Source organism: Henckelia pumila, chromosome 2 (assembly GCF_033568475.1).
Source record: "Henckelia pumila isolate YLH828 chromosome 2, ASM3356847v2, whole genome shotgun sequence".
NCBI lineage: Eukaryota > Viridiplantae > Streptophyta > Magnoliopsida > Lamiales > Gesneriaceae > Henckelia > Henckelia pumila.
The window spans coordinates 97262873-97277384 of record NC_133121.1 but is presented as its reverse complement, the minus strand read 5'-3'; the positions used below and the strand labels follow the sequence as shown (position 1 = coordinate 97277384).

The 14512-nt window shown below is 35.3% G+C and overlaps 4 protein-coding genes across 7 annotated transcripts; all 4 read right to left on the bottom strand.

Annotated features, from left to right (window-relative positions):
* Positions 1–592: 592 nt before the first annotated feature.
* LOC140883926 (uncharacterized) lies at positions 593–3367 on the bottom strand. The gene is made up of 5 exons (XM_073290549.1): positions 2892–3367; positions 2519–2568; positions 2302–2379; positions 1438–1990; positions 593–1356 (listed from the first exon to the last, which is right to left on the bottom strand). Exons 1-5 carry the CDS (start codon positions 3051–3053, stop codon positions 820–822), a joined length of 1380 nt encoding a protein of 459 aa, XP_073146650.1. The 5' UTR covers positions 3054–3367; the 3' UTR covers positions 593–819.
* Positions 3368–3590: 223 nt separating this feature from the next.
* On the bottom strand, positions 3591–5972 carry LOC140884642 (protein GID8 homolog). 4 transcript variants are annotated; one of them, XM_073291460.1, is made up of 6 exons: positions 5840–5972; positions 5116–5275; positions 4908–5017; positions 4577–4708; positions 4262–4415; positions 3591–3930 (listed from the first exon to the last, which is right to left on the bottom strand). In XM_073291460.1, the coding sequence occupies exons 1-6, from the start codon at positions 5840–5842 to the stop codon at positions 3761–3763; spliced, it is 729 nt and encodes a 242-aa protein (XP_073147561.1). In that variant the 5' UTR covers positions 5843–5972; the 3' UTR covers positions 3591–3760. The 4 variants fall into 4 exon arrangements, with proteins under 4 accessions (XP_073147561.1, XP_073147562.1, XP_073147563.1 ...); XM_073291461.1 differs by having other exon boundaries at positions 4908–5014; XM_073291462.1 differs by having other exon boundaries at positions 5116–5271; positions 5840–5913.
* A 1910-nt stretch (positions 5973–7882) lies between these two features.
* LOC140884133 (caffeoylshikimate esterase) lies at positions 7883–9141 on the bottom strand. The gene has a single exon (XM_073290806.1). The coding sequence runs from the start codon at positions 9013–9015 to the stop codon at positions 8083–8085; it is 933 nt and encodes a 310-aa protein (XP_073146907.1). The 5' UTR covers positions 9016–9141; the 3' UTR covers positions 7883–8082.
* A 2408-nt stretch (positions 9142–11549) lies between these two features.
* On the bottom strand, positions 11550–12737 carry LOC140884974 (uncharacterized). The gene has a single exon (XM_073291883.1). The coding sequence runs from the start codon at positions 12566–12568 to the stop codon at positions 11771–11773; it is 798 nt and encodes a 265-aa protein (XP_073147984.1). The 5' UTR covers positions 12569–12737; the 3' UTR covers positions 11550–11770.
* Positions 12738–14512: the final 1775 nt, after the last annotated feature.

Here is a 14512-nt window from a genome sequence, read left to right as displayed (position 1 = left end):
AGTTATTATATCTTCTCCTTCTTAGATCAGAAGAGGTTTGAATTTTATAAAAAAAATTTGAAAAAAAAAAAAGGAACCATCCATCTTAAATTTACTTGATGTATAAATAATTTGTATTGAAAGTTACGAGGTCTTGCCCATTGATGTAGTAAATAGGATCCGAACTAGTTATGAAGAGCACAACTTATTATTATATATTTTTCATAAATCGAATGAACTCCAAGAAAATCTATATATCCATTGCACATTTGACTCATTCCCCTTTAATTGAACTAATCGACAGTAATTGACTAATCTTTATTTTTAATTATTATTACTTTTTATTTTAAAAAACTTTTTACTTTATCAATTTTACATTAAAATTTGATAATTGATAATTTGATATTTGATGTGATGCGAGTTAGTGACAAAGAATAAGAATAATTTATCTTTTACCCACAATATAAACAAACTCTTTTGAACAACATATTATGGAAAATAATATGACATGGTGATGCCAATACAATTCAATAACACGACAATAAAAATACGAACTTTACCTTCCCCAACATATAATCAAGTAACCATTTATGTTCGGATAGGGTCCGCCTAACTCCGCCCAGAAGACTTTTGGAAAAAAAAAAAAAAACCATTTATGTTCATTTGTAATTTTGCTGAAAAATATATTTAATTTACCTTATAAAAAAAATACACGAACCCGACCCATTTCATCAAAATTGTCGGGTAACCCATACCCACATTACCAAAAACAGAATGTGTACAGATAGAATTAGGTGGTTTTATGATCAAAAGTTACCATTAACGGCTACAAAAACAGTGTCACCTTCGCTTTCGTCTTTTTTGGTTTACAAGAGAAGTTTCAGCTAGTGTGTCAGCTGATCCAGGTTTAACTTTCCCCGGCCGCTTCGCTACCTTCTTATCCTTCAAGAAAGTTTGAAGCAATATATTGGTGTCGCCGTCGTTTGGTTTTTCGATCGTCTTTGTACTGGAAAGAGTAGCATTCTTGGCTTTGGACAACTTCCCTGATAGAGCCAGCACCCTATCTTTACACATTGGAGGTCGAGGGCGAGCACTACGTGGCTTCACGGGAGGATGACACGCTAGAAAACAGGATACAGATTCTTGGCTAGATCCCACACAATGCTTCCTATACTCTCTCTTGACCAAGTCCCTCAAGGAGCATGCTGATTTGTACTCTCGTGTCCTTCTCGAGTAGAACACAAGGGCATTGTTCGCCAGCAACAGCAAGTCGGAGAATAGTTCTTTAACTGATCTGATTGAACGTTTAAGGATTCTTGACCTTATCGTGTTGATATCCACGTGCTGCCTGATTATTTTCCGGTATCTAGCTCGTTTCTGTTATTTTGATAGCAAATAAGCAAGTTCAGTAAGCTTGCATAAAAGGCTTTTTGGTGATAAAAGTTTGTTCTCAATTACCTGGCTGTCCATCCGATGTCTAAACACTGATGCAGGGTCGGTTTGAGCAATGGAGTCGAATATCTCAATTAAGTTCTCCTCCATAGCCGAATTTGAAGCTTTGCTGGGACTATCGATTTTACTCGATTCTTTGATTATCCCACCATTGTCATTGATGGGCGCTTCTTTTTGTGAAGTAGAGACAATATCAGAAGAACCCAAATTTTCACTTTCTCCAATACTCGTCTCTTTGGCAGCTTGGCTGCAATCCTTCCTCTTTCTCTGGCCTCGTCTCTTTCTCACAGTTATTCCTTGTCCATAACTGGTTTTAGTTATCTTATTAAAGAGCACATCTCTATCCTGCTTAGAAGAAACTGAGGTGTCGGGATTTGTTCGGGTATCTCTCGTGAAACTGCCAGCTGAGAATCCATCCTTTGATGCTTCCTTTCCCGTAGATTCAGTGCCATTTGAATTCAAAGAACGAAGAGCTGATTCGGTCTGGCTTGAACTATACTCAGGTTGATTGCAATGCTGTTTCTCTGCTTTTAAACTTTTGATTTTCGACTCGAGAGACCTGGAGACCCCAAATTTTCCTCAGGTTACTTGAGATAAATTTGTTCAGAGATGTGCACTTTTAAGATTTTACACAAGAATCGATTGGTTGCATAGTTATTAGAGGTATGAACCTCAGAGTCCCTTCATTTATAAAGATGAAGGATTATCCTTTCGGCATAACATAGGTAAGCAGCAACCCGAATTTCAAGCAAACAAGAGTTTGGCAATAAAAACAGAAACAATAGTTACTTTGTTTGTGGTAAACAAGCATGTGATTAAGCCACACATATTTGAACAAATAAAAAGATGTTTTGTTATATGCACTTATACCCGATTGAATCCTCAGATCTTGCAAGTTCTAGCTTCAACTCCGCCACTCGTTGCTTTCTCAGTTCTTCAAACCAAACCCTGAGGCATCCTCATCACATTTACAGTAAATGTGACAGCAATATAAGATACACACATTTTACCAAAAAACACTGAAGATTCGATGTAGCAAGTATTGACCACAAATAATGGTGAGATAGGAGATGAATATTTAACTCACCTGGACCCAGAATAACGCCGTTGCAGGTCCTCGTACCTGCTTTTACAAGCCTGCAATTTAAGCAACAATGATTTTGCAAATAATGATTGCGATCTACCCGTAAACTACTTAAATTCAAAAACTTGATTGTAATTCATTGAAAAAACATTATGGTAAACTTGATTACCATTTTTTTCTTTTGACAAAAAAAAAGCAACTGATTACAAAGAAAAATCTAATCTGCTGCTAATCGATTTTGATTTCCATGGAACCCCTAATGTAATCACAAAAACTCAGGAATTTATGAAATACTATTTAACTTCAGAGTAATTCATTGAAAAAAAAAACAGCACAGACGAAGTTAAGAACAAAGGGCGGGCGGAAAAATGTGGACCTCGGGGGTGAAGGTGAAGGGGCAAATGGAGCGGGACCGGAGCTCCGATGCGACGACGTTCCAGTCTTGCGTGCCGTGGCGGAGGACGGCGCCTCCCAGGATAAGCTCCTCCCACGTACCCCACCCCCTAACGGGCCCCACGGCCACTGCTTCGACCCCCATCGTTTCCGCCTTCCACGTGTACGGCTACGATTAAACAACACCAACTTTCAAAAAATTTTGAAACCGACTACAGTTTCACCCTCTGGCGCGCAAACATCCCCCGTCGAAGAAAAGTAATGGAACTAAACAAAATTGGTGAATATCTCCAAGAAAAATCCGTTGATTTGCACGTAAAATTGGTGAATTTCAGGGGGTGTTTTTGTTTGGGGTGGTGGTGAATAATCAATCAATCACTGGATTGATGGAAAATGAGAGAAAAATGGAGGAAAGGAAGAATCATTGGTGGACATGTGACGATCATGGAGAAAAACATGGAAGGCTTCGCTTGTGTGTGGAAATTATTTACAGATGACATGAAATTTGTTTCCTGGAATCTCTCTGTCCAGGACCAAAATATTATATTTTCTAACAATTTTTTCGAAAAATAAAATATCTCAACATTTATATTTTTTTTAATGGTAATATCCCAACAATTGAATTATAAGTCTTTCTCATTTTAAGAATTTTCCATTGTCATGTAAAAAAAAAAAAAAAAAGAAAAGTAATTGCTTTGTTTTTTGGTTTCTCATCTATTCTTAAAGAATCAACGTACTACAAACTTTTTCCACTTCTGCTTCCTCAAATTTTCAACAATTATAGTGTTTGGAATCATTAACAGACAGGACATGCAACCATGTTCCAAGTGAAAAGTCTTGTTCTTTCAAGCTTCATATATTCGGGTGGCTCGATGAGAAGCTAAAGGTATGGCAACCTGAAATCATGTCGCTTGCTTCAAGTTCGCAGGTAGAAAAATCTTGCAATCTTGGATATGTAACTTTCTTGTCAAGCTCTTTGTCCACCCATGCCAGCATTTTCAGTAAGCTATATAGTTTTGCCTCTGTTAACATCACAAGTAAGGGAAAGATAAATGTGTTGGGTACTTCAAAAATGAAATAGATTGTTACTACTTTTCTTTTCGCGCCAACGTATAGAACTCAGAAAATGTCAATTGAAAATCATCATACAAAATTCTGCATGAAATATCCAATAAAGTGATGCGGGGACATACAATATTAAAGTGAGAAGCAATTTAGAAAAGCTTTGATTTTCCAAGATATCATCTGTCTCAAAAGAAACACTCGAAAAGTTTTAACTGGAAAGTTGATTTCTTCATGAAATCACATTCACTCGAAACTCCCAACAATTTTGTCAGGCAGGCAAGTGCTAACCTTTTTCATTGGTTTGGCTGATAAGGATGGCTTCATTCACAACCCTAGCAGTCTCATTGCGCCGTGACATTTTTAGCAGGTCACTAACAGGATTGTTAGCGACATCGTAAAAAACAAGCAGCGAAAATGTCCTCTCGAACTCCTCTAGAAAGCCCTGCTAATATTACAGATATTTGTCATGAAAGACAAAATCACGAAATAACATATATTTCAAAAAGGAGAATTCTTTCAACACAGCACTAAGGTCTGGCAAATAAGATTGTGAAGGCATGAATGACAACATAATAAAGTTAATAACTATTATAAGAAGATTACATTTTGCTCTGCCATTGGAGCAAGTGCCCCAAGAGCAAAAATCATGGCCTCCTCTATTCTCCTATACCGTATCAGTTCTATGAAAAATTGTTGTTCGAGACTGAAGAGGGCTTTGGGATATTTGTATAAAATCTGCATCATAAGTTAAAGCACCAATAACAATCACAAATAAATTAAAGCACCGGGCAAGAAAATAGGGGAAGTGCTACCAGTATGGTAAAATTTTCTATGTTCAACATATATGATGCCAAACATGTCTACTACCTAAATCACCAAACACGCTAAACAAAATACTTGATATCTTAGTCAAAATTAAAGGAAATAGTCATACCGCCGGGTCCAAATTATGAATTTTTTCAATAGCATCTAGCACGTGCCCGTTTTGCACCGCCTTCTTAACTACCATGCGACCAGCTTTGACAGTTGCAAGATCTATATCTGCTGTATTTAGATAAGGAAAACCAAAGATATCCATCAAAATAGGAGAGCACTAGAAACACAAAGATTGATTATAACAAGAAAAAACATGAAAAAGATACGCTTAGTCCCAGATTCGAATCCAAATGTTTTAGCTGCATCTGCAAAACCCTCGGTCACCAGAAAGTTCATCACCAATTTATTCATATCCTCCTTCCTAACTGTAACTTCCTGGAATTCTCTGTTCCATACATCCATACCGATAGCTTTCTTTGATTCTGCCTATAAGTATGAATCAATCACAAAGCAAGTACTTCAACATCATCAAATCATTGCTCAAAAGATACAGTAATTGATCAAATAGTAAACGATTAGCCATTTGATTAGTCAATTGTGAACCCTACAACGCTAACTAAAATCCACCATTTTTTCACACGAATCAAGAGATACAAGCCCTTAATTTGACTCCCGAAAAATAATTTCAAGAAACGAACATATTGCACAATCGACATTCATTTGCACATCAAATCACCGAAAAGAACAATAAAACAACAAATCTTGGTTTACCCACATCGCGATCATGAACTCCACTTAAAAAACATATCACAAATCCGTCAGAAAAGCGCGCAGGACATTCATTCTTCGGGATGAAAAAGAAACTGCAAGAAATGCTCTCTTCGTGTATACAATCTTAATTTATTCATTCCCGTATCAAATCACCCCGAAAAGAATCAACAATGGCACAATGAAACAACAAATCACGAATAATTTTCATATATTAATCGTCAATTTCACTTCAAAAACACTTGATATATATCCATCATTTTCGAATTCAGAGTGGATTACCATGGGTTCCAATGAGAAGGCGGCTTCGCAGTTACATGTAGAGATTAAATATCTCGCTCTCTTCGTGATTTTGCCTCTGCAACAATCAAGATTCTTCACTGTTATATTTGCTTGGTTTTACTAGAGCGTGAAGCCAGAAGCATAACAAAACTATATTTTTGGCGGTTCATAACAGCAAATTTTTTTATATATATATTTATATATATTCCCATTTTAATATGTTTTCACTATTTCCCGAGCTCCTTAATTAATAATTTATATATATATGTATTAATAATGATCATTTTTAAGCAAATTTTATATTTTTAAGATACAAAACATATTTTGATAAATAAAAAAAGATACATAACATATTTTTTTGGAAAAAAATATATGTTTTTTTTTAGAAAGAAAAAATTATTTGTTTTTTTAAGACTTTGGTCCATTTTTTTTAAAGATTTTAGTTGTAGTATGTTATCTTTGTTTTTCACAAAATTTTACCATTTCACTCTTTTTTCCAATTTGACATTGGAATGTCATCAATGCAATGTTGATGTGTTGCTGACGTGTATGAAGCCACATTAACATTTCCAACGAAAAAACTAAAATTGTAAAAAAAAATAGGGCTAAAAGTTAAAACCGACAAAATTATATGACCAAAAATAGAGTTTTTCCTAAAATAATAATCGTATCAATCTATCAAACACCTAAAATATTTTTTGTTATTTTTTTTCCCTCATAAGTTAATTAGACGTCATGAGATGATTATGGAGAGAAATGAGGTTCCTTCCTTGCAAAAAGTGACTGATATGATCATCCCACAATAAAACGGAGGAACATATTTTCACGTTTCAAAATCTTATAACCTGTCATATATCATAAGATCAAATCTAAAGTTATTCACAATCATACGTGAGATATAAAAAATAGTAAGGCATGAAGCACGATATTTCATTTTTTTCATGATAATGACACATCAACAATGTTCGTACGCCAACATCGACAATGTCTAGGTATTTACTAGGAAAAAAAACATTTAACATCAATAAATACGTCAAGTATGTCGTATGTCAAGGAAAAACGATAAAACCCTTTAACATAATTATTTCTTGGACAGACACTATCGAAACTCGAGAGCAACTTCATGATTGATGCGAATATCATAAAATGAGTTTTCGGGTACTGCGTGGGTGAGAGCTCGGGTAATCCAGATGAAGGAATTTCTCGCCTCTACAAGTGATGTCTACACACAAGAAACAAGGAAACCCGTTAGTGGAGCGCCGGAGGGTCCTCCGACGTCGCCACTCTGATGATTAAGTCAGATTAAGATGTATGGAGTGAGCTTAGGAATTTGAGAAATTGAGTGTGTTTAAATGAAGAGAAATGGACATAATAATGTACCTCAACCAGGCCCCCGGGGACCTGGTATTTATAGAAAGTCCCTGAACAAGAGTAATGATTGCATGATATGGGACGTCCGACAGTATTTAATGTGAAGTGATGGATTTCGTAATTTCGGGAGACGGCCATACAGTCAAAGCATGGTTCCTGACAAACATGATTCTTGTGGACAATGGCATCCCACGACAGTTCGGCGTGTCCTCTTTATAACCACTAGAAATAGGTAAACCCGGTTATCCCATCATCGGGGCTTCTCGCCTAACTCCTCCTAGGTGTGTGATACCACTTCGGGCACTCTCTGCTCGGGCCGTATTTCCGGGCTTATACCCCGTTACCTCAGGCCCTTCTTCTTGACTCGGGTTTGGTGATATCCCGGGATATCACCAATGATCAAGGCGGGTTTTCTTTCTCAGTCGATAATGAGATGTTATCATGCTTTTATGATAGACTCAATTGTTCATAATTATTTTATGTGTAACTTCATATATCTTTTGTTGGCGAACCTCGTACAACACAACAATTATGAGCCACTCTATGCCTTGTGAATTATGATGTGGCGAAATAATACCTCGTACGTAGCTTCATTGGAATCTTGTTTCGTTCGTGGTTTAGTTAATTATTTGGGGAAAAACTACCTGGTAGCCACTCACATATGATGTATAATATAATATAATGACGATGAATATACTTGAATAACATAATTGTACACAATATTAATCATTTGAATTTGAGTTAAATATTTTCTAAGCAAAGATGAATAATCAATGTATAGTCGTTCGCAACAAATCGATGCCTTTGAATACCCACGCGAGACCGACTCGAAGAACCCACAAACAAGTTTGCGGAATCCAACAAACCTGGACTCAGCATCTATCATTCAGCCACTTCAAGATATCCCCACGAACAATCGCCACATTTTCATCGGTTTCTCCGAACAACAAAGAATGCATCATCCCCTCGTAAATCTTGATCGTTTTATCCTCACTTTTAGCCAATTCATACAACTCTCTGCTCACCTCTGGATCCGTAACCACATCCGCACTTCCATGAATCACAATAAACGGAATCTCCACATCACTCAGCCTACCATGGATTAAATCTGTAATCCTTATGAGTTCCATCACCGTACCCAATCTCGGCCTCCCCTGATACCTCGTGGGATTCTTCATCCCGATGATCTTCTTCTCCGGGACTTTGACGGATTTGTCCAACAAATCGGCAGTGGGAACGACGGCCAAAGTGGGCGCAAATCTCGCGACGGCGGTCAAGATCTGCGGGATCGGCCATCTGGGCTTCACTTTGTCGGAGATTTTACACATGGGAGCGAGCAAGATGGCGCCTTTGAAGAAAAGGGGTTTCTTGAAATGGATCAGCAGACAGATTGCGCCGCCCATGGATTCCCCGTACAAGAACACCGGGAGGTTCTCGAAATTGGGGTTCTGGGTAATCACCGATTCGAAGAAGGAGAGGCAATCGTCCACAACAAGGTCCACGTTGGGGACATAGGCCTTGAGGCCTTGCGAGTGGCCGTGGCCTTCGATGTCGAGGGCGAAAGAGGAGAATCCATTCTGGGCGAGGAAGATGGCGGTGGCCTGGAAAGTCCAGCTGATGGAGTTGCCGTAGCCGTGAATCATGCAGATGATGCCACGTGGAGGGGCGGACGGTGGCGGCTGCCAAGATTTGGTGAAGAGGGTGAGGCCTCTGGGGGAGGTGTAGTAGGATTGGGTGGATTTGATGCCATGTTGGGCGTAGAATTCTTCTTCTGGTGTGTCTCCCCAGTAATGGGATTGCTCCATCTTTTGGGGTTTGGGGATTTTGTTTCGGGGTTGAGGTTGGGGGTGTTAAGTTTATATTATTCATTATTATTTTATTGTGTTTTATATAATATTAACCGATTTTTTCTAACAATCGAACACATGATGTTTGAGACGATGGTGCAATGCGATTAGAGTCCAATGGACTCTACCAGTAGGCAAATTTAAGGTTGATGTTGATGATAAAGACCAAAGATATTTTATTCAACACAATGAACAAAAGCCAGGTTGAGTGTGGAAAACTGAAGTTCAACATACACACGCTAAAGAGATCGTTGTTGATATCCAAACTTGGAAATTGAGTGGAGGAACTGCAAAATTTGAACCCGAGACTGGACGTATGCGTCCATTGTCTGAATGATAGTTTAATTACGTGCAATGAAAACTATATATCTTTTAGTTTGTTTGTGTTTCGATTATTTAGGTAATATTTTTTTGTTTTTCTCAAATATATAAGCTTATATCCTTTCAAAAAAATATATAATTTGTTTATAAATGTGATTATAGGCTTATGTTGATAAGATTGTGAAAATATAATTTATAAATGTGATTATTAAACTAATTAGATATGATATAGAGTGTTATTAAAAAATAATAATTTGTTTAGTGTGATTTATTAAAATTGTAATTATAATTGTTATTAAACAAAAATTCACAATTTTGCACTTTAAATATGATTAAAAAAATTAGAAAGAAGGGTATATTAAGAGTTTTCTATTTTTCTTTCCATTTATTATCCTTAATGAAATTAAGAATTAAAAATCATGCTCAAATCTAATTATTAACGGGCCCTTGAGTTTAGGAATTTTTGTAAATTTTTAATTAAACATGGGATGAATTATTATTAATAGTCTTATGATATGATAATCACTCCAAGTAAACGCAGCCTTAGTAATCTTGTTTCTACTCTTTTATTAATATGCTCTTATTAAATAAGCTTTGAAAAAAGTGTAACCATTTTTGGAATGAATCAAGTAGAAATAAAATATGAATTTTGTGTGTAAATTTATTTTTTCAATGATTTTTCTTAATTTATGAGTTTAAAGAAAATAACAAGTTTATATAATTGAAACAGATAAATTTTTCTTTTTTTTTATCTTTGGTTTTTTGTCATCCATGGACAAGATTTTTGGATCTGCTTCTGGAACTAGGTGCATCGGAAGGAAGAACAACTTCAAGTATACCATTGTCCACTCGCGGCACACCAGCTTCATTATTTAGGTGTCACTGTTTACTCATTATCTGTATTCTTATTTTATATTAAATAAATAATACTTAATTTTATTTACAACTTAATACTTGTTCAAAAAATTAAATAATATTATTAATTTTAAATATATATTACTTAAAATCGGATTTATGATTTTTTTTATTTAGAATATATTTGTTTTTTAAAATAATTAACTGGATTAAAAAAACTGAAAATTATGGGGAGGCTGTGTGCGGTCATACATCCATACAATGTTCTAAAAAGCGGTTCTAACAAGCGGTAGGCGGACGGTCGCCCACCGTTAGGCGATTGCCTATGCAGTTTTTTTTAGCATAAATATCTAATTATTCTAGTAAAATTCATCTTAATATTTCTCCAATAATTCCTCTTTATCTAATTTACCTGCCTAAGTGGTGTTTTTTCAAGTCTAAATATCTAATTATTCTTGTTCATCTTAATGTTTATCCAATAATTTCTGTTATCGAATTCAACTCGAAATAAATGACATATTTTTCGTTTCATCCGATACAAATTGATAGACAAATATGTCAAATAATCTTTTTTAAAAGACTAAAAAATATTATAAGTTAATAAGGCAGATTTTGCGGCGTCTAGACGGTGATTAGGCGGCATAAATGGTCAATTAATGTAATAACTCCCAGAAGCTTCAACTGTCTAAAAATCGAGGAAGTGGACAACCGCCTATCACTTAGACGCCGCCTAGACGGTCTTAGTGATCAGAAAGACATACATAGAAATTAAAGTAACAACTAACTAACAAATAAATAAAACATAGTAGGCCTTAAATATCTCATACATTATTACAAGTTGCAAATTGGTGTATGACAGACAGAGCACGACGCACGACTCCTCCAACGAATCAGAACAAATCAGGACAGAAACTGTTCAACGTATATCCATACACAATATCCACAACAATTTTCCATCACATATTCACTCACCCCACCCAGCTTACAGTACTGGTCCCATACCCATTTCCCTCTCACATCGCCAACTTCATAAATCTCCACATAAATTTTCATAATGTTTTTTTATTACATTCCTCGTCTAACACCATGTTAGGCAAGTATACAACGAAATCGGATATCTCCACAATGTATGATATTGTCTAGTTTGAGCATAAATTCTCATGATTTTGCTTTTAAAATCACCCAAAAAAATGCCATATCAATTGAGATATCGTTCTATTTATTAACTCCTACCCAACACCTCAAAATACCAAATTTAAAACTTAGCTATAATAAAATTCTTTGTGGAACTCCATACTATGAAACCCTTGGCCGTCTTTTACAACACAAAAGAAATTAAGCAACCAACAATTAGGAAACAAACACACATGACTAAACCGAAGCTGGTACAAAAATGACAGCTTCAAACTTTAAGCTAAATCACACTACCCATCATCATAATATATAATTAAATACCAACTTCAAACATACATATACAACAATATATACATGACTCATACATTAATATATATCTTGAATCTTGTTTAGAATTGGAGCATCATCCCATTATGTATTTGAACTGATCAGGTGAAACTAACTCGTCGATTTCATGATTCCAATTCCAGTCGTCATTGGCCAAGTCCATTGTATCACTGCAGCTTTCCACAGTCACCCACTGCTGCACACTACTTGTGGCAGGGTTATTTACAGAGGTGATATTATTGGTGGATTCCACTGCAGAATCAAGATTCCACATGTAGTCTTGGTACACATTTAAACAAGAATTCAGATCAAATATGCCTAAACTCGAGAATGGACACTGATCTGTACTCTCGATTTGAGATGCTGACACATGAGAATTTCTTGTATTGTTTGTGCCATTTTCGTCCGCCATATTGGAAGTCTTCTGGATATCTCGTAGCATGGGAGAGGGAGAACGGGAAAGGTTGTGATAGGGAGTAGTGGAGTACATGGTTTTCTGATCATTTGGGCAATCTTGTGCGGCGGCGGCGGCGGAGGAGGAGATGGGGATGGCGGGGGTGGACTTCTTGGGCCGTTTGCTTTTCCGGCCACCGCCAACCGGAACATTTCGAAGGGTGCCACCTTTAGTCCAATGCCTCTTACAAGATTTGCAAAAATAGCGTGGCTGAGACTTGTTGTAATTATTGTAGTAACAAAACTTTGTGTTTGTTGAACCACACCTGGGACACTTCAAGAACTCCGGCTGCTGTGACGTCTGTTGCCGCCGCATCGACGGCGGTTTTTCCAGCTCCGCCGCCGATCCTTGCCGGAGCAAAATCTGGCTCCAATCAACTCCGCCGTTAATAGAAACGTCCTGTTTAATGCTCCAACCCATGTATTGTCTTTATATCTTTCGAGAATTCAGCTCAAGAAAACCAGAATCAACAAATTCAAGATTGATTTTTTTTTTTTAGAAAAAAAAAAAGAATGTGTGTTTTGAAGGAAGATTGTAGGAGAATTTGTTGAAGAAAGAAACTGAGCTTGGAGGGTGAGGGAATGTGGAAGTGCTTCTTTGAGATCCTTATATCACTAATTCTATATACTTTGTTTTTCCAATAATATATATTTGTTAAATGGGAAATAATTCTTTTTTAAAAAAAATTGAAATAATTATAAGGAAACTATGGCCCAACGAAGGGTCTAAATTAGGACATCAACTCATCATCGAGCAACCATGATATCCATGTTTCAAACTTTCAATGTTAGGTTCTTAATTTTTATTTTAATTTTTTTAAAATTATAAGTTATACTATTCTTAATAAATTTTAAAATTGCAACATTTATATATATATATATATATAGCAAGAGCACCTTAGTGATCTCTTGATATGCTCATTCTATTTTATATTTTTTTTAAAAAAAACCCACAAAATTATCAAATTGAAAAAAAAATTAAAATCAAATACTTGAAAAAAATAAATTTATACTATATACACACGGAACATAATATTGTATATAACGTTACACACGCAATACATGTACAATGCAGCTAGTAGTCTTCCGCTTATTTACGATGTAATTGTAACTTATTTGACATATTGATGTTATAAATATTTTACACAAAAGAAAATTTTTGTTAACACACACAAATATACGTATATGTGTGTATACTAGAAATTATTATATATGATTTTCACGTGCTCACAAAATTAATTAATTGACAAAAAAATATAAAAGGGAAAAAATGTGAACTTTAAATAAAACAGAGCTGAAAAAATTATGAAAAAGATAGATAGGTGTATGAAAAATACTATTAATAAATTACACCGTAAAAGTTATATAACAAATATTATGTAAGATTAAAAAGAAATCAAACTTTGACAAATTGAGGCGACTCAAATATTATAAATGAAATTTGTCAAAGTTTTATATTCATATATGAAATTAAAATTGTCTATGTTCGAAAGAGTGCATGAGTGAGCATGCATGTAATAATTGGAGGATGTGGGGTGCAAACTATGCACAGTCGCAACATTCTGGTTCCCCCAATCCCTCACTCTTTAACCCCACACTCCCACATCTACATCATAATTCACACATAGTGGTACACGGGGTACAATATATAAATAGGTATAAATGTTTAATTTCAAATGAAAAAATAAATTAGCACATATTTTTCAAGAAATCATATAAAATATTGATCGTATCTCATTATTAAAGCTCTAAGAAGCTAGATGCATTACACCATGTAATTACTTCAAGATAATTCTACAAAATTACAATATATAAAATAATTAAGAGGTACAATATGAATCCAATTCATTCATTTATTCAATCGAACACATTTTAATTTACAATGAAGTAAATAACTAATACAATTCTATACTTAATTAAATTAAACCAAAATTAGAATACGCACTATCTTGATTCTTGTCCGGATCCTCCCCTATTGCTGAGAAAAGTAGAGGTGCTAAAATTTTCAAATAAAGCAAAATAAATTATATATATATATATATATATATATATATAATAATAATAGATATATATATAATAATAGATATATAAGTAGGTAGGGTGGCCAAGTACAGTTGTCACCACGTGGTTCGACTCATTATTGATTGGGGATCATGCCATGGCCCAATTCTTTGCATATAATTCATGACATCACATGTACTGGTTTTAAGGTGGGGTTCATGCAAATTCACTCACTTTACACATTTATTATCATGTTTATCCCATCTACTGGCTAGTCTAGTCTTTGAAGAGTTAACTTATTATAAGTTCCTATGTAATTCAAGCTAGTCTTTGAAGAGTTAACTTATTATAAGTTCCTATGTAA